At 43.9% G+C, this 20702-nt stretch overlaps 2 protein-coding genes across 5 annotated transcripts in view; one reads left to right on the forward strand and one right to left on the reverse strand.

Annotated features, from left to right (window-relative positions):
• LOC146201375 (autophagy-related protein 16-1-like) overlaps positions 1-10467 on the reverse strand; it is a 204753-nt gene extending 194286 nt beyond the window's left edge. For all 3 annotated transcript variants that reach the window (XM_084595800.1, XM_084595803.1, XM_084595801.1), the window contains exons 1-3: positions 10136-10467; positions 1876-1990; positions 1199-1283 (exon numbers count right to left, since the gene is read on the reverse strand). In XM_084595800.1, coding sequence (XP_084451926.1) covers positions 1199-1283; positions 1876-1990; positions 10136-10238 — 303 coding nt within the window. In that variant the 5' untranslated portion in view covers positions 10239-10467. The remainder of the gene's footprint in view (positions 1-1198; positions 1284-1875; positions 1991-10135) is intronic.
• A 181-nt stretch (positions 10468-10648) lies between these two features.
• LOC146201376 (GATOR2 complex protein MIOS-like) overlaps positions 10649-20702 on the forward strand; it is a 264250-nt gene continuing 254196 nt past the window's right edge. For both annotated transcript variants that reach the window (XM_084595804.1, XM_084595805.1), the window contains exons 1-2: positions 10649-10768; positions 20112-20203. In XM_084595804.1, coding sequence (XP_084451930.1) covers positions 20166-20203 — 38 coding nt within the window. In that variant the 5' untranslated portion in view covers positions 10649-10768; positions 20112-20165. The remainder of the gene's footprint in view (positions 10769-20111; positions 20204-20702) is intronic.

Raw genomic sequence — 20702 nt, forward strand, 5'->3', positions numbered from 1 at the left:
AGGCATTTCAGGGTTTCAAGGTTAAACCTCAGTGAAACCTTAGTAGTATTTGGGACCACCTTAAGAAGGCAGTGACATGTTTGGAGCAGCTGGATGCACTGCACAGACCACCACAGTGCTCTTGTGCAGACGTGCTCGCATAGCCACATGGACTGGGGCTCATTGTGGCATGCAGCCCATTAAAACATACCTGGTTCAACTATCATTACAATTAGAATCTTTGCCTTCCAAAACTGTGTTATCTGGCCCAACCCTTTAACCACGAGAACTGTGCTCGTCATACTGGTAGTGGGGATACACATGAGCCCTCCATTCCACTGTAACGGTGGTTACGAGGTTACGCGCGTGCTGTTAGGAAGGATGGTGAGAGGAGGGCAGACCTTCCCAGTACCCCACAGTGCTGGCATAGCCATAGAGGCCGCCCCTCCATAACCTGGGAGCTTCCTGCCATTTCCTCTGGCCTATATGGCCGGTGCACGTGTGCAGTTCAGTCTTTTTGCCGAGGAGAGCATCACCTGAATCACCAGCTACTGTACGCACTACAGGCTGTGAGTGCGAGCCTATTCTCCTTCCCTTTTCACGTGTGCTTCCCTATTTTGGTGGCTTTCTTTCACGAAAGCAGGATGTTCGCTCGATGTGCTGTTCTTTTTGAGCGCTGTCTTTGCCGTGAAATTACTCGGCAAAATAAAGCCTGCTTCGAGTGTCTTTCTCCTTTGGCCCAAACCTGCCATGGTGACAGCTTACCGCACTGCGGATTGGCAGTCACAGCTCTGATTGTTAGGGCTGGTGCTAGAAGGTGCCTTTTGTGTCTAGCCCTTGGAGCATTCTCAAAAGAATACGACACATCTATCGATGAAGAGTCGCCCAGCCCAACGTGTTGTTCCCAGCACCAAAGAGGAGTCGGCAACTGTGTCGGCTGCAATTTTCAACTCTAGAGGGTTGGCCACAAAAAGCGCATTTTGCAGCTTAAGTACACGACTACATTTTAAAAGGTAAGCAATTTTGGTAAGCTTTTTGAGAGTCAATTAAAACACACAAAGATATCAAGAACACTCAATTTCAGTGGCTGACAGAAAGGCCAACCGCACAGACTTATTTATTGAAACATCCACCATACTAATCAGCTTAGCTAGAAAACAGTGCTGACGCTGAGGCACAATGGCAATAAGGCACAGGAGATGTGCAGGCTGCTCCTCACCTCTGACTTGCGCCGCAGCAGTTCGGTCATCTCTTCTTGTAGCTGGTAGATTTTGGTCTCTAAAGCTGCTCGAGGTTTCCCCATGCTGCAAGCAAAATATGGCGAGCTTCAGATTGTGATACCACAAAAAGTAGGGTTTCCATGGAAAAAGCATATTATATGGTTTCACATTCCACTAAATGCTAGGGGAATGCGTCACTCTGCTGTCACTCTCAGTGGGTGCCACCCATGAATTAAAAAGTGTTTTGGGTAGTTTTGCATCTGACATCCTTCAAATTACAGATATCCCAGAAATGACACTGCAACATTGAAGACTTGTTTACACCTGGTCATAACAAAATTGGAAAAAATCCCAAATTTTTTGTTACATCCACATTTCTATGAAATTTTCGCGTGAGAAATGAAAAGTACAATTCAGAATAGAAACAAGAGTTAACCACGAAAGTGTGTTTACAGTAAACTTGGAAGTCATTTGGTAATCGTGCTCAGGGCCATTGTGGCTGCACCTCTACACGCATAGCACTGGCTTCCTATGCCCTGAAATAATGCTGCAAGTTTGGAATGTATTCATAGCTATGAGCAAGTGCATGCTGACGTAGGCCCTATTTCATAAGCCTACCATTTCTCAACCCCATTACGAGTGTCATCATCTGAATGCATGCAAGTGCAGCATCCACCTGGATTCGGAGTTCATCTGTAGCTGCAGGTTCTCCTGCTGCAGGCGCTCCTTCTGTACTGTCAGCTGCACATTGTCCGCGCGAAGGGCATCCACACGCTCAAACAGCTGCGTGCCTGAAACACACAAAGGGAACACCCTGAAATTACTTCCCAAAACTGAGCCTTTCACCAAGAGTGACAATTGGGAAAGATCACAGCAAAACCCTTTGAAACACATTACATCTCGGCAAAAGATGGACAATAGCCACAATTCAAACAACCTTGGTAGCAGGTGTAGCTGTCTCTAATATGGCTAATACAACCACAAAAAGCACCAGGCACGTAGCAGCCTCAGCCAGCTGCTATGAAAAGACGCTGTGCATGAAGCCACACACATCAGCCATAACACTTCTATGCAGCTGAAGCATTCCAATAAAATTGACATCCCCTCAAAGACAGGTGTAGCTAACAGAATGCAGGTAACCCTTGTGCTACAATACATAGTGTGCTCAATGCATTCAAAGAATCTCAGATGTTTCACAAAGTGCTCTCTCCGTGTGCCTTTTAAGCAAGCTTACAGTGTGTTGCTATCTCCTTGACTTGGAGCCGTCTGAATGGTGGAAACATCGCAAGCGGTGACACACGGTTCTGGTGTGTCCACCAATCAGATGACTCCAGTTACGATAATGACGCAAATATGGATCCTGGTTTATAATGTGCCCATTTGTCAACCTGGTTAACATAAAAACATCAAAAATGCCTGCAGCAACCAACTGCAAAAGTAAAAAAGTTTAGCATGTTAGGCTTCTCTGGACTTGCAGGGGGTCTGCTTCTGTCATTGTCCCTGTACTGCTGCTCACAGTTTGTTCCACACTGGGTGGTTGCTGTGTGCTTGTAGGTGAGTGGCTATGATCTGAGTGCATTTCACACTGGCTACGTGAAGGGGCTGGGACCTCCTTGAACTTTCACAACTGCCCAATGTTGGTGACAAGGCATAGAGGCTGGACTCATCATGCACTCCACAAAGTGCATACGTAGTGAAGGGACAGAGAGATAATTATTTATTTGTTCATTCCTAAAGGCCCCTTATGGCAAATGATAAAAATAGACAAGAACCACAAATTATACAAACAAATCACACAGCATATGACATCGGAAGAGAAATATTAATTAGTTACAATTAACATCCGAGCATAGAGGAAAAACAAGAACCAAATAAACAATATATGAACAGAAGAGCATACACTGAAAAAATTATTACCAACTATACAACTTTAGGGAATTAAAAGCATTAAAATAAAATGTGAATACATATTAATAAAAATGCAAGGTAACAAGACCAAATGAATTAATAACAATGAACCCAAGGAAGTAAAAGTTTGTAAAATTTATCAAAGTCAATGGTAGCACAAATATGCAACGGCAGAGCGTTCCAGTCAGTCGTAGTATGTGGTACGAATGAATGTGCATACATAGTTAAATTTACATGGCATGCACTTGAATTTGAAAGGATCACGCGTCGGTGAAAAATAGAAGAAGGCAAACAAAAAACGGTGTTATGGAGTGCTGAGAGATGACACAGTTTATGAAAAAGTGATAACCATGCAACTTTTCGGCAAATATATATTTCATGAAAATCTGCGCATTTTTTCAAGGCTGTGATACTGGTATGACGTGAATAATCACAGAAAATAAAATATGGACATAGAAAAGTCCTAATGAGGAGACAAAAATTAAATTGACTACATACTGTCTTCAAACCCCAGCATTATGCAGCATGTAGAGGTAAACGGAAAGGTTTAATACAGTGATCACAGGATGGTAAGGTATCAAACTAGTCTAGATCTGAATAGGGAACAGAACAAATTAGAAAGAAGTCCATCAACAAATGAGCAGTGAGAGGGAGGACAGAAGAATTCAGGATCTCGCTACAAAATTGATATTCAGTGTTAATCACATGGACTTCACCGGACGGTCTGTACAGGAATCAGATCGATTATATTCTTTGCCGGCAGAGATGGAGAAGCGCTATACAAGCAGTAAAAACAAGGCCTGGGGCCGATTGTGGCACCGATCATCAACTTCTTGTTGCCAAAATTAAGCTTCGATTGAGGAAAACTCAGAAAACTAGAAGGCCTTTCAGGTATGACCTGGATCAAATTCCATTAGAATATGCTGTGGAAGTGAGCAATCGATTTCAAGAATTAGATCTAGAAGAAAGAGAGCCCGAAGAGATGTGGACTGATGTTCGTGATATAATACAAGAAGTTGCTACTAAGGTAGTTCCAAAGCAAAAGAAATGCAAGAAAGCAAACTGGTCATCTGAAGAGGCTTTGCAAATAGCTGAGGAAAGGAGGATGGCAAAAGTTATGAGGGAAAGAGAAAGGTACAAGGTTCTCAATGCGGATTTTCAGAAAATAGCAAGGAGAGATAAGAATGCCTTCCTGAACATACAGTGCCAAGCAGTTGAGGACAACAGCCAATTAAGGAACACAAGAGCTCTGTACAAGACAATCAAAGATATCAAAGGAAGCTTCTGTGCTAAGCTGGGCGTGATAAAGGACAAACGAGGCAAGGACCTCACTGAAGCCTCAGAGATAAAGAAGAGGTGGCAGGAATACACAGAAGAACTGTACAAGAAGGACCCTGCAAACCCAACATAAGACGGTTGTGATTACTGATCTCGAGCCGGGCATCCTGAAGAGTGAAGTTGAATGGGCCTTAGCCAGCCTTGCTAAGAAGAAAGCTAGCGGAAGTGATGGCATTCCAGCTGAGTTGCTTCAAAACCTCAACCATGACGCTGTTAGCATGCTGCATACATTATGTCAGAAGATTTGGACAACTCTGCAGTGGCCACAGGATTGGAGGAGGTCAGTTTACATCCCCATTCCAAAGAAAGACAGTGCCAAAGATTGTTCCAACTACCGCACGATCGCACTTATTTCGCATGCTAGCAAGGTGATATTGAAAATACTCCAAGGTAGGCTGCAGCAGTATGTGGATCGGGAACTTCCGGACATGCAAGCTGGGTTTCGCAAGGGCAGAGGAACTAGAGACCAGATTGCCAACCTTCGCTGGATCATGGAAAAAGCAAGAGAGTTCCAGAAACCCATCTACTTCTGCTTTATTGATTATGCGAAAGCGTTTGACTGCGTAGATCACAGCAGACTGTGGCAAGCTCTCCAAGAGATGGGTGTTCCAATTCACCTCATCTGTCTCCTCAGGAACCTGTATGAAGGACAAGAGGCCACAGTCAGAACTGGGCATGGTCTTACTGATTGGTTTCCGATTGAGAAAGGAGTGAGGCAAGGCTGCATACTGTCGCCCTGCCTATTTAACCTATATGCAGAGTGCATCATGAGGAACGCCGGTCTGGACGAGTCTTCATATGGAGTGAAGATTGCTGGAAAACGTATCAACAACCTTAGATATGCGGATGATACCACTTTAATGGCAGAAAGTGAAGTGGAACTCAAGAGACTTCTGATGCGCGTACAAGAAGAGAGTGAGAAGTTTGGGCTTAAACTGAACATCAAAAAGACAAAGATCATGGCGCCTTGCCCTATCAAGTCCTGGAGCATCAATGGACAAGAAGTGGAAGCTGTGACAGATTTTCTCTTCTTGGGCTCCAAGATTACCTCGGAAGGAGACTGCAGCCATGAAATTAGGAGACGCCTGCTTCTGGGAAAGAGAGCAATGGTTAGCCTTGACCGCCTAGTAAAGAGCAGAGACATTAGTCTGCCAACCAAGATCCGTATAACTCGTGCTATGGTCTTTCCAGTTGTGATGTAGGGATGCGAGAGTTGGACTGTGAAAAAGGCTGACCGCCGAAGAATTGACGCGTTTGAATTGTGGTGCTGGCGAAGACTCTTGAGAGTTCCTTGGACTGCCAGAAGATCAAATCAGTCGATATTGTCGACCATAAACCCTGACTGCTCATTGGAGGGTCAAATTCTAAAGTTAAAACTCAGCTACTTTGGTCATCTGATGAGAAGAGAGGAGTCGCTGGAGAAAGATTTGATGTTGCGAAAGGTTGACGGTCGCCGGAGAAGGGGTAGGCAGCGAACGCGATGGTTAGATGGCATCCTCGAGGCACTGCAGATGAAGTTATGTGATGTTAGGAAGATAGTGAGAGACCGGAAAGCGTGGCGTGACATGGTCCATAGGGTCACGAAGAGTCGGACACGACTGAACGACTGAACTGAACTGAACTGTTAATCAGGGATGACAACCTCAGTGTAGAAGCAATGAACAATAATTTATCATTGCGGAGTGCGCTGTAGAAGTAGGCGGTAGGATAGTTAGAGAGGATACCAGTAAACTATCTAAGGGATGAAAGATTTGATTGAGAAATGCCAGTCTGAATGCTTCCAACCCAACAGACATGATAGAATTGGCAGAGATATCAAAGCTAATCAATAAGCACAAAGTGGCCGATATAAGAAAGTATAGCATGGAGGAAATTGAGCATGCTGTAAAGAACGGGGGAAGCCTTAAAGCGGTGAAGAAGAAATTGGCCATAGGCAAGAATGAGATGTATGCGCTAAGAGACAAGGCGGGCAATGTCATCACAAATATGGACAAGAAGGTCAAAGTAGCCGAGGAGTTCTGTACCGATCTCTATAGCAGACAATGAAGTCACAACAATAATGAGATTGGCGGCAGGGAAATGCAGTCAGACGTTCCACCAGCAACGAAGGACGAAGTTAGGAAAGCATTAGAAACTATGAAAAAGGGAAGAGCAGCTGGAGGGGATCAGGTAACAATAGATTTGTTGAAGGACACGAGGATATCGTGCTGGAAAAACTGGCCACCCTGTATACGCAATGTCTGGTGTAATCCACGATCCCGGAACCATGCAAGAACGCAAACATTATCTTAATTCATAAGAAAGGGGAAGCTAAGGACTTACAGACCAAAAATTACAGACCAATCAGCTTACTGTCTGTTACGTATAAGGTATTTATCAACGTAATCACTAATAGAATCAGGGCAATTTTAGACTGCAACCAAACAAAAGATCAAGCAGGTTTTTGGAAAGGGTACTTCAATTTCAATCATCATCATCATCATCAGCCTGATTATACCCACTGCAGGGCGAAGGCCTCTCCCATATTTCTCCACTTAACCCGGTTCTGTGCTAGCTGCATCCACTTGACCCCTGCGAACTTCTTAATCTCATCCGCCCACCTAACTTTCTGCCACCCCCTGCTACGCTTTCCTTCCCTTGGAATCCAGTTTGTCACCTTAAGCGACCATCGGTTATCCTCTCTTCGCACTACATGTCCTGCTCATGTCTATTTCTTCTTCTTAATTTCCACTAGAATTTCGGTAACTTGAGTTATTTCTCTGACCCACTCTGCACGCTTCCTATCTCTTAATGTTACCCCTACCATTTTTCGTTCCATAGCCCTCTGGGTTGTCCTCAACTTAAGTAGAACTCTCTTGGTTAGCCTCCACGTTTCAGCCCCATAGGTGAGTACAGGTAAGATGCAAGTGTTGTATACTTTCCTCTTGAGCGATACCGGTAAGCTGCTAGTCATAATCTGCGAGTGCTTGCCAAATGCGCTCCATCCCAATCTTATTCTTCTTATTTCCTTTTCATGGTCCGGATCTGCGGTTACTACCTGTCCTAAGTAGACATATTCACCTACTACTTTGTTAAAGGTCAATTTGAAATTGTCTTTTCACTTTGCTCCACATACTAAACTTTTAAAGGCAGCTTGTCCTTTATGACACCAACAAACAAAACAATCATTATTGCCAATGACCTCTTAAATACTGCACTAAGTGTGACAGTTGCCGCACATTCAATATCTGTAAAAAAAAGAAAAAAAAACAAGAACAAACTAGTAATTAAACTAATTAAATTTCATATCAAAAAGTGACAAGTTTTTTTGACAACTGATAATGCTGATGAACTTCACACTCTGTAAAAAATTGTGAAGGAATAAATTTCACAAAGAGCAGCAACAGGTTATGCTAGACTGTGCCACTGATCTCCCAATTCCAACAAGCACACAATACAGAAATGTGCCTTTGCACTCTGTCAACTGCAGTTATCGATTCCAATTGCATTCCTTCAAGTAAGAAAAAAAGAACAATTTTCTGGCCCTTGACAACTGTTAAATGAACCAGATCATGCAGTTACTCAAAGAAGTCCCGGAAGTAGAAGGCTGGATTTCGTCACTTGGTGTTGAAAAAATGATAAGTCAGCCGGACAAATGCACAACGTAATGAAAAGAAAGGGAAGTTGGCCGCCTGAGGGCAAAAGGCACAGACTAGTTTCACACCGTGCTCAGCCATGCATGGCTAACAATGGCCCCGCAATGCAGTTGTCACATACCTCGTAGCCCTGCCTCGCTATTAAAAAAACAAAAAAACTATGCAACACACAGGTGCTGTGGTGGATGACTGCACAAATGTGCAGGTCAGCATAAGTGCCACCTGAACACAATCAGTACCGTGGGCTTCACGAACATATTTGCCATGTAGAAGAACGGCTGATTGGGCGAGTTGATGAACCATGATGGACACTAATCTACGCCAATACACACTTCAAAACATGCTGTAGCTTGTCAATACTGTAACACACCCTTCAAACACAAGGCACATTTTTGCCCATACTTTCAAATGCAAGGCTGACCACTTGTGTAACTCAACCATGGATAGAGGTCCTGCTTCACTTTTTAAAGCAACTGTCGGCAATGCACGTCTGCAATTCTGCACGGCTTTTCCACTGCACTGCCCTTTTATGCCCTGCTTCAAATGCCCACAGTGAGTTCCATGTGCTGCAATCAACTACATACCTTTCTACTCTTGCTATTGCAACATGTTTTCTGTATGTGGTCAGAGTGCACGTAACAGCATGCTTTCATTTGCAGTCCATACGTGTGTAACAGCTGAATACAACAGGCTACTCACACCTCTAACAATGTGGCTGTCACATAATGCTTTCCCATAATACATTTTTTTTTCTGTCTTTATGCGATTGTTATGTACTGCGCATGACCCCTTTTCAGCATATATTTGCTGTTATTGCTGCAATAAACCAGATGTGAGTTAGCGCGTGTCCTGTGTCTTCGTCTCTTGTGTGGGTCTTCCCGTGAGCTTTATCTTCAGTCAAGTTACATTCCCAGCCTGTCTGCCATTTCCTGAAGAAGTTGTCTAAATGATGCTAGACACTTAGAAAATTGGCAGGCCTCTATCCAGAAAAGGGAGAGCATAACTTTAGATTTACATAGTATTGCTGAATCAGTTCTTGCTGGAAATGAAACTGACAAAGGAAACAGTGTACAGATATTGAGCCCTTTTTCTGTACTTGTATGAAACGAGAGCCATCTTTCATGTATTATTTGTTCATCTGTGACCTTGTTTCTATGCTGCATTTTTTTTTTCTAATACTTTGGTGGACATTAAGCCCATTTTTTCCTAATCCTTATTTGCTTACTATTTACACAATTCTTTCATACTTGTTACTGCATGCATTATGGATTACCAACATTTTGTTTGCTGCATTTTTGTTTCACTTACTGTCTGTCTCCACTCCTGCCACAGACACATCAAGTAGCAGAAATCAACTTTCATGGTGAGGGTGAAAAACGACTCCCATTTACATTTTCAGCCTCACCTCATGGTCGACACATGCTACTTGAGGCGGCAGGGGTCACCTAGTACTGTGAGAGAACTGCTTTGCATTTACAGAAAATGCAGCCTGCACTGCAAGGCCCACCCCCCAGTTTTCCTCGTAGGGGTTGCTTGCGGGGGCTGCATAAACGATAGATATTTAAACCCCTTCGAGTTGTCCCAACATTATTGCTGCTGCCGATTTCTTGAGTCATATTTAGTGCAAGGGCATCGCAATGAATGAAATAAGATAAAATATTCCTGGCTATGCAACCCTACGACATTTGATGCAATGACAATACTCCTCAAATGTTTTATCAAGATGCCATTTAACTTGTTCTAAGAGTGCTATTTTGTTAAACACTTGAAGCACAAATATACTAATGCAGATTAGGAAGAATAATCAGATAAAGTTAAGAAATTTTATCTAGTACGTGTCAACGAAACAACAAACTGTTTTTATTTGACAGCACCCAGATACGTCGCACGAAAAGAGGGAGAAAGTCCGCATGTTCTCAGTATTGAGTCCATTAAACAAGGTAGCTTTCGGCAGTCATGAGGCTATGGAAAATGCCAGTGGCTCACAAAATGCGCGTGAAAACCCTTCCCTCTAGAAGAGGGCAGTGGGACATAGCGCAGGCCGAAAGCACTCACTGAACACGATGATGTCTTCGAACTGCTTGCACTGCATGCTATTCCTGTCTTGGAGCGACTTGAGGATCTGGCCCCTCCAGTCCGTGCTTCCTTGAGTTGCCATTGCAAGGTGCCAGCGACAAACCAAAACAACGTTCACATGGCTCCTCAGATACGCCGCTCACAACAGAGGCACGCTTTCCACGAAGGCCTTCCAGGGCGTCCTCGAATGAAGGCGTTTATTGACAGAAAAATGCTTGAACAAAAACACACTTCCAAAGACATATCGCGAAAAACGCAGGCAGCGATTAGATTGGGTGGGCGAGTTCGCAATGCTGTGAGTCACGCCATCTTTGCAGTTTAAGCGCAGTTGATGCAGTGATAGACTCGTACTAACTATTATACCTCAGGTTTACCGTTTACTGCGTTTATTGTGCTTATAAAATCAAGTTGCATAGCAAATTGTGTTTTAAATGCAGGTATAAAAAAAGGAAGCGAAAAGTATCGACAAATGGTTTCCGTTTCCACCTGGCAGCCAGTCTCAGCCTCAGCTCGGCTCAGCTCAGCCGCTCAGCTGTCGTGCACTGTGACAGTTTGGTTGTTTGGTACAGCCGTTCTTCTGAGAGGTGTTAAGCAGCAAGTTGGAACTGAAAGGTGAGGAATGCAGGCTCTGCAGACATCGTCACTGCGGCCTGTTGCACACACGTGCTGAGCAGTCGCGCTGTTTTGTTTACATTGGATGTCTCGGTATTTCCAACGTCCGGCGCGTGCAGGTAAGGAATACCCCGCACGTGCGTGAAGCATTTTTCACAGCGCGAAAAACGAAGACCGGGGAAGAAACACACACAGACAAACCAAGCGCTGACTAACAACTGAATTTTTTAATAAGAACTCGTGCTTTTTTTTAAGATCAAGGCGCAAGATTAAGATTTTTTATTAAGATTAAGGCGCGCAAGGCAGGAAAAACATACGCACACAAAAAACGGACAAGCAAAACCACACATGCGCAAAAACTCACTGCACTGGTAGATTGCCACGAAGATAATCCACTTCTATCTGGTGTAATGCCACCGAAGGTTTAGCAACACGCGAGGTGCTTTTGCTGCAGTCGCGACAATGAAGCACGAGATTTGAAGAGGCAGTCGAGGTCCCCCTCTCGTGTTCCCTCAGGCGAACGCTGAGGCACCTTCCAGTCTGTCCATAATAGACTTTCCCACACGAGACGCGGATACTTTATACACGACCCCCGTGTTGCACGTCCTTCCTTAATTCTTTTTTTTTTATATATATATTTTTTTTGTGGCTCTGGACTAAGGGCCCACTTACGTTAGCTTTGTTTTTGTCTTAATTGATATTCACTCACGGCACGTATCCGCAGCTGCCTGGAGCGGGGATCCAAATTCTAACAGCGGCACAAATCTTGCCGACCTTGTTCTTGGTAGTAAAGGCCACCTCTATGCCGAACCTTCCAGCCACTTTTTTGAGGCTGTGTGAGAGGCCATGCGTATAAGGGATAGGTAAAATTCTTTTCCTTATTCCATCGGCACTTTTTCGCGCTTTACGGCCAACCCCCTTCATATTCATCAGGAGCCTCTCCGACAGGCGGGCCAGACGCTGTTCGAGAAACGTAGCCTCTTTTAGTCTTCCAACCTGTGTGTTGAAGCTGCCTTCCACCAAGTGGGGGCATTAATTGTCCAGCGACGACCCAAGGCATGACATGGCAGGGCCATCTTTTACAAGCCTCGAGTGACCGGAATTGTGGTTCAAAAGGGGCTTCTCTGATCAGGGTGCATATTTCCAACACGTGCTCTTTTTTAATGAGCAAGGTAATATCGAGAAACTGGATGTGCTGATTATAGGGCAACTCGCAGGTAAACTTCCTATCCTTTCTCTTTCCACAGATTTCTCATGTCACTTCCTGCTCTAATGAACACCAGGTACATAACCCTGATTGCTAGAAGCTTGATGTTGTCTTCAAGAAATATGATGCCACCCTTGAACACACTCCTGCACGTAGGACCCACGAAGGTTGAGGCCAGAGAGAAGGAAAGCAGTGCAAGAACAGCGACACCGCTGGCATTCATGCTGTCATGTGGTAGTGAGTAGAAGAGGTCCTCCACGTCAATACTCGGCACAGAGCAGGTTCTGTTGCCTAAGGATCAGGAAGGGATCCACAATTGTTAGGGAATGCTTCTGCAAAAAACCCTTCCTGATCCAGCAGCATCCCTCACGTCACTGGAAACAAATGATGCTTAATGGTGCAGCCCTATTTTTATTCACTCGTCTGCACAGAATTTGTTACTTTTGAGTCCTGGCTCCCCATATATATTTAATTTCCGTGGGAGGGGAAGCGCAGCCTGCATAGGGCGTCGTACCTCGGAATGGTAATACCTCATCAGTGGTAATGCTGTCTGGCAGTTTGCAGGCTGCGTGGTTTAGTCACTCTTATTCGCTACTTTGAAAAATGCTTTGGAAGTCACACAAGCCTGCTCTGTAGTATTGTCTGTTGCTCTATTTTTAGTAGCATTACGATCCTTTTTAGAAATGCCTCCCCAACCATAAGCCTAGTGGGACAATATAGTGGGCTATGGGACACTGGCAACAAATTGGAGTTGACCCGTATGGATTCGAACAGCCTGCTTTATCAACTTAGGATTTGCTACTTGTTGTTCACTTTTATTTTTTCTCCTATAAAGGTCCCACCCAGGGGGACAGTATTAGTAAATAAATACTAAATATGCCTTGATTTGCTCGGATACTGACGGTAGCATTGATGTGCTAAACAATCTTGATAAAATAGGTGTCCCGACAATTCCCGTTTTGAGTGAAAATCTAATCTGTGGTTTTTCTTTCTGATTGTGTTGATCTTTGTACTGAGATAATATCATTTAAACATTTTCTACTGGAAAAATTTTTTGGTGAACTCTGTTTTGAAGATGTGGTGTGGTGGTGGCATTCCTCGTCACTCTCGTTGAAACATTATTGTACTCTTATCGATACGAACTAACTCTGGTTTGTCCTACTAAGCTTGTGATTGAGGAGATTTAAGAATTGGTCAGTGATTAATATTTTGCAGCTTTGGGGACCTACTGATTAGTCAAGCATAATGTAAACCACTTTTTTATCTATTCAAGAAGCTCTATTCAGAGGGGACAATAAATGTTTATTCCGGATGTGCCTATTTTTCTTGTTAATCTCGGTCAAAAATGGTTGCATGCATCGTGTGTATATCTGTTATGTGATAGCATCTCTCTTGTATCCTTTGAACTCTGGAAAAGCATGAACGACAGTAAATACCTATGTCGCAGGCAGCAACATTGTTTCCATGCTCCCTTTCATTTAGACAATGGCCAAATCGGCTGATGTATGATCCAGCACACGCCAAAGGGATTGAATAATAATAATTGGTTCACAGGAAGGAACACCGTTCTGTAAGGGAAAGGAGGAAGGTGGAAAGAGAGAAAGGGGAGCCGTAGTGGAGGGCTGCGGAGTAATTTCAACCACCTGGGGACATCGGAATGCAGCCGTCGGGATCGAACCCGGGGGGCACAGTAGTGGGGCGTCTTACCACTTTGAAGTATGTGCCTTCCGAAGGGACTGAATAAACCACTTTTCTTTGCATTGTTGCACTTAAAACTAGATTCCCAACTTTTTTTCGTGTCATTTGCCCTCGCACACAAGCCACTCAATCTCACAGAAAAAACATCAACCTTTTTACCTATTCTTTTCAAATTGTGGGACAAAACAGGGATAGGGTATTTCTGCCAGATTTGTTTGGAATGAATGACAGCATTGCCCACCTTCGGCTTTTTCAGAATCCCATCTGCTTTATATATGAAAGGGGTATTTTGCATCTGTTAGTCTTTCAGCCTGATTGGCGAAACTATAAGCATTCATGTGTGGACAAGATTTTTTTCATGGCATTTTGAAAGCATGGCGCCACAATGCCCCTTTTCAAGAGTTTCGAGTCGGCTGAGCTGTACGGAAGTAATGGCTTTTTACTCATAGGTTGAAATGCCCAACATACATGGAAATCACTAGAATACAAGGTCAGATCAAGACACTTAATGTGCAGCCACTTGATGTGTAATTTCTAGCGGTGAAAGCACTTGAGAGAAGGTACTCACTCTTGCAACTGTAGAGCTCATGAGACATTGTCAACCTTTTCAGGAAAGATGTCACTTAACAATAGAAGGGATCGGACTAGTTGGCGCAGGTTTGGCATTTTTCGAAAGTGCTAAAACAAAAACAACACAGGCAGTTGGAAATAGCACTCGTCCCTGTCTGTTTCTTAATCCGTGTTGTTTTAGCGCTTTCGAAAAATGTCAGAATTAGCAATGGAGCGATGCAAGAAGGTCCCCTTGTTTTGAATAAAAACAGTGCCCTCCCATTATGCATAGGCTGAATCTAAAAAGCTTTCTGCAGAAATGCCACAAGCATTCTGAAAGGTGGCCGCTCCGTAGTTGTCATTTGCTTCACTAATTCACTTTAACAGCTTGCGATGAGGTATGGAATAGACGTCAATGGAAAATGTGCGGAGTGGCTTGGCCTGGTTAGTTTTTAGAAATTCAATTACTTAGTTCAATATCTTTAAGGGTCAGCAATAATTAGGCGAGCTTGGTTTTTTTGTGAAAACTTTCCCTGGCTCTTTTGCCACGTGCTAGGCAAAGGTGCAGACTAAGTTACTACTGAAGAAATGGAGTGACACTGCAAACTGAAGGCAAAAATGCAGAGATGATGGGACTTCTTCAAAAGGCAGCATTTATACTTGAAAACCAAAGCAAAAGCAAATAAGGAAAGTATGACTTTGTGTAATAGCAGTTGTGCACAATGCATCATTTTATATTGTTACATGCTTTGTACGCACGGGGGGTTTATTTACAGGGATCTGTACAAAGAGGACTGCGGCAAAGCGTACAAACGTTCCTCTGCCCTTGCTCTTTTCTTCTTCTTCACCGATCTACCCGACCGCTCTTTTTCATCTTCCGTCGACGTTCTACGAAGGCGCGTGACATTTCCCTCCTCGCAGACGAAGCCCGTCGGGCGAGTTACAGAGATCCTCTGGAATGAAATCGCTTGAGGCGGGCTACATGCACCACCTGCGACTGCCGTGACCGTCGTCCATTCGCCGTTATGCATGCTATGACGTAATTCAGGTCATTGATGCGCTCTAACACAACAAGCGGTCCGGTGTAGTGTGACAGCAGTTTTTGACAAAGACCACGCTTACGGAGAGGTGTCCACAACCACACATAGTCACCAGGAGCATAGGAAACTTGTTATTGTCGGGCATCGTAGCGGTTCTTAGAACGTTCTTGCGAAGCTAAAATTCGAACTCTGGCCAGCTGGTGGGCTTCTTCAGCTCTGCAGAGTGTGGTAGCAAGAGAAGGTTCGTCATGAATAAAAAATGGCAGTATGGTGTCGAGGGCACAGCGAGGCGTGCGAGCATAGAGAAGGTAGAAGGGACTGTAGCCTGTTGTCTCATGTTGCGCTGTGTTATATGCATGTGTAATGAACAGTAGAACGCCATCCCAGTCCTTATGGTCTGCAGCGACGTACATAGCCAACATGGTGGTAAGCGTCCTATTAGTTCGTTCTACCACACCGTTCGTTTGGGGATGATATGGCGCTGAGGCGAAGAAGTTCTTCGACAATGTCCGCTGTGAATTGGCGTCCATGGTCACTAATGATGACTGCAGGAGGGCCGTGCCGAAGAATGACGAGTCGAAGTAAGAAATTTGATACTTCAGACGCAGTAGCGGATGGTATCGCGGCTGTCTCACAGTAGCGGGTTAAATAATCAACGCACACAAGAATCCATCGGTTTCCTCTAGAGGACCTTGGAAAAGGTCCAAGAAGGTCAATGCCAACTTGCTCAAACGGGGCTGTTGGAGGTGCGGCCAGTAAAATCGCTGCTGTGTGCGGTGGAGTGTTCGGGCCACTCCCAGGTGACCAGACGTGGCGTCATCATGCGTCATTTCTAGAACTGTGATACGTAGGCTTTCCTGAACGACAAGAAGCATACATGCTCCCCCAGAGGCGAAATTTTTCTTGTAAAGCACTCCTTCGCGAATGCTAAATGTGTTCTTCATAGGATCGTTGGCGGAATCAAACAGTGAAGGTAATGTTTTGCCTTTGCGTTGCTCGGTTCGGAAAAATTGGAGATCGGGAAAGGTTTGTGAAATTGGAGCCAAATATTCATCGAAATTGTCTGAGTCATTATCAGTCGTTTGAAGCGGCAAACGCGAAAGACAGTCAGTATCTGAGTGTTTATGGCCGCTTTTATGCACCACAGTAAAATTAAACTCTTGTAGGCGTAAAGCCCATCGAGCGAGCCGCCCACTGGGGTCACGAAGACTCACGAGCCAGCAAAGGGAATGGTGGTCGGTCACAATCGTGAAAGCATTCCCGTACAGATAGGAACGAAAGTGCTGTACAGCGAAAACAACAGCTAGACATTCTTGCTCCGTAACCGTGTAATTTCTTTCACATTTACTCAACGAGCGGCTGGCATACGCTATCACGTGCTGATCGCGTCCATGGCGTTGTATAAGTACAGCGCCGATACCGATACCACTTGCGTCAGTGGTATCGGTATCGCCGTGGATGGTCCTGGCTGCTCGGTACTGCCGTCTTCAGCCATGTCTGATCGCATTGGTGGTAGGCCAGCAAGTCTACGGCTTCTTCGGTAGATGAAACGCTCCGTGGTCGCCACCCAAGCACCTCCACCAAGATGTTACGTGCTTTGTACGCACGGGGGGTTTATTTACAGGGATCTGTACAAAGAGGACTGCGGCGAAGCGTACAAACGTTCCTCTGCCCTTGCTCTTTTCTTCTTCTTCACCGATCTACCCGACCGCTCTTTTTCATCTTCCGTCGACGTTCTACGAAGGCGCGTGACAATATTAAGCTGGTTGCTTCTCACTATGATAGTGGAGAAATTTCAGTCTCTTTGATACTATCAGGCCATTCAACTTTGAGATGCCCAATATTCATGCATATTGACATGAAAATGTTTTTTACAAATATTGCTTTGAGCGTGTAATACGTAGACAAAGCAACAGCTTTGGCGCACTTCTGACTTTTTCTGATTTCATGTGCCAGAAACCGAATCATTTTACTTTCATTCGTTATGAAATGCCGGAGGGATGAGTGATAGCAGTCGTAAAAAAAGGGTCTTTTCTCTCTTTGCCTCCTTGTTCATATTTGATTTTCTTCTCAGAAATGTGGGATTGCTGTCAACGGTGGAAGCTCTGATTTCTCCTATTCATGGATGATGCTGGATTGACAGTGCTAACTCATTGGAATCCACAGTGTGTCAGGTCCATTATTTGTACTGTATGTTTCACTAATATTTGAAGAAAGGAAGTGGATAGAAAAATTGAAAATTGTGATGGCCGTTTGTTTTCTGCCTCCCACCTCAGGTCTCTCAACATGTAACACTGGAAAAATTGAGGTAGTACAAGAGGAAGAAGATGAAGATGAAGGAGCACTGAACAAGGGCCAACGCTTCAACAAGTGGACTTGTCTTCACCTGGGCGCCCAGGCGAAGACAAGTCCACTTGTCGAAACGTTGGCTTGACCCCCTTTACTCTTGTTCAGTGCTCCCTCATACTGGAAAAACTTATGCTTTGTTTTGTTTTTTAATTAAAAAATCACTGAGCTAAATGATCTTATTGCTTTATAGTATCCTTCCCAATTCGAAATATTCTATGTTACTTTTAAAGTTGGTGTGTTTAATAGAAAGCTGGGTGGAAAAGTGGCAAATGCAACATTTCAGAGAAAAGATATTTAAAATTCATAAATATGCAGAAATTTGTTCTATTCCATGAAAACCCTGCAAGCCTCAGGGCTCAGACTTATCAATACCTTGAGCTGCAAGATATCATTGCTGGTTCATGAAAGAATGCTCCAAGAGGTGTTGCAGAAAGTTTTTTTCTTACCAAATGTTTTTTTTTATTTGAAAATTCTATAAGGTACAAACACTGCAGATAGCATGAACTTTGAGGTACAAAAATACAAAAGAAATTGCAAGATACAAAAGTTTAGTGGCAATTATTTATCCTTACCATGGTGGCTGACATTGAATGACCACCTTGTAGCTGGTGCCAGCCCAAATGCAGCACTGTTCAGAGAAGTTTTTCAGGTGCTACTTGTGTTTATTCCTTTCGTGTGACAACGCATGCAGTTATTTCTCTAATGACTCCAGGGCCAGTTTCCAAGAAAGGTCAGTCCGTATTAGATCCTTATTTTTCTAGCATCTCTGTATTAAGCATTTAAGTTGGTTTCATTCACATCGCAGTTGTGACAAACTTATGTGGGTCCTATCCATTTACAGAGTTTGTGCAGCAGTGAGATATCCTTACTTAATTTATTCAAATTACTCACAGGCTCCTTGTGCATTGGGGCATACAAATCAAGTAACAAAATGTAAGAGCAAATACAACAAGGCGCAAGAGCATGGGCTGTGTAAATTAACCACAGTTGTAGGCTTTCTGGATTCACTCTCAGGTGTGTGGTGTAGTATCTTCCACAGACGTGGTCATCCTACAAATTCATTTTGACAGAAGGCACTATCATCAAGCATACTTAGCAGACTCATGCTTTGCTGCACCATGGAAAGCCATCTTCTGTCTGGAATGATCAGTGTGAAATAAAATTGCTAGGAAAGGCACTAAGACAACCAGTTCAATCACTTCGAATCAAAGAGAATTTTTCCGGCCATGGTATAGCCTATTGCAATTGGTGCAGAGGCCTAGTGATTTTTTTCATGCGGTTGGCACATTTCTTTGCGCACATTGCACGCTAGCATCATCAAAGTTCTTGTCTTTGCTTTGAATGATGAGTAAAGCTTGTAAAAATGGTTCACTTGTGTAGTACACCTGCGAAATACACTCAAATACACTGTAGTACACTCAAAGAAAAAGCTAACCTCCCCAACCTTATTCACCGTCGCAAAGTTGCCCGCCTCTCCCGCTTCCATAAATTCTATTATGAATCCCCTCGAAACTCTGCCATTCTACCAGCCCACCGCCACTCCTCTTGCCTCAGCCATGACAAGATGGTATAGCCACCTTCAGCCCGATCATCAGCCCATCTTTCCTCGTTTTTTGTACAGACACCAAAGGACTGGAATGACCTTCCTACTACCGCTGTTAGTCATTGCAATCATATCCACTTCATTGAAAAACTCATCTGCATCACAGGGGCATTTGAGGTATGGAAAATAAATAATTAAAATAATCCATAATTTCATTTGCATCCAAATGATGGATGAGCAAGTTCTGGGAATCATTTTTGCCGTCATCAGACCTCCGCCAGTTTACCGAGTTGGTCTTCTTTTTGTAGAATACTGCTGTTCTTACATGAATGTAAACATATTAATGCTCTCATGACTAAGATTATTCCTTAATTGCACTGCATATTAAGTATTAATTATGAATTGTTATTCAATATACCCAGGAGGAAGGTGTGGACAGGGAAAACACCAGATAAATAAAAGCACAGTTAGCAGAAAGGAAACCAGAATGGTAACCATCACTACAATTGGGAAATTTTCATTGCTGAGAATGGGCTCGTGAAATGTTGGCAGATTATCCACTCTCAGCTGGATGGCTCATGCATTGACAGAGGAAAGTACAGTAAGCAAAGTACGTGCTGGAGAACTCGTGCAGGTGGCGTGAATTATTCCCTCAGCGTGTGTTACTTTTCTCGTGTCACAAGTTGCAGTTTGTTTTAGAGTATAGGCGGGTGTTTGCAGTTTTGTTTTTATGGATGTTTGTTGTATCTTTCTGTGGGACGAAGAGATTCTTGTGGCCTCTTGAGAAAAACTCTCGCAAGAGAACAACCAACATGGGTGCTCATAACAACTGTGACCAATGAAAGCAGGTCTTGTGGCACCATGTGAAGAACATGTGTGTGAGTGGGGAGAATTTGATAAAAGACGAAGAAGGAAAACCACTTGATCAGCTAAGTGTGCATCTTTTCTTTGTTCAAGGCATGGTGGTGTGAGAGCCTGTCTGGCAAGGAGGGCACAACAGTGTGGTAATCCATGGCTGGCCTGCAGGTTGACGTCACCTGGTGCCACAGGTACCCAAACAGGCGAGTCCTTTGGCCGTGTGGGAGGGCCACTGAGAAATCCATTCTCTTCTTCCTGGCCATCAAGGTCATAATTAAACATAGGAAAGCGCTCTTTGTCCTCTTTCCATTCTCTTTATATAATTGAGGCTTGGGGCGCAGCAAATGATATACAGTCGCCAACCAATTTTTCGGTCCCTCAAGGGGCCGAGATAGCGTCCGGAAAATCAGGCAGTCCGAAAAACAAATTCATGCAAAAAAAGTCACTTTATTGAGCGAGCGGCTTGAAAAACTGGTCAATATGCCTATGCCTCTGTGTTATCGAGGTTTACCAGAGAGGTGACAACTAGGAGTAGGTTTCCTTGTCAATAAGTATATAGCAGGTAATATAGATGAATTCTATAGTATTAATGAGAGGGTTGCAGGCATCGTAATTAGGCTTAATAAGCGGTATAAACTGAAGGTTGTACAGGCCTATGCACCTACATGTAGTTATGATGACCAGGCAGTT

This window comes from Amblyomma maculatum, chromosome 2 (genome assembly GCF_055883805.1).
Source record: "Amblyomma maculatum isolate TAMU_Amacu chromosome 2, ASM5588380v1, whole genome shotgun sequence".
Classification (NCBI taxonomy): Eukaryota; Metazoa; Arthropoda; class Arachnida; order Ixodida; family Ixodidae; genus Amblyomma; species Amblyomma maculatum.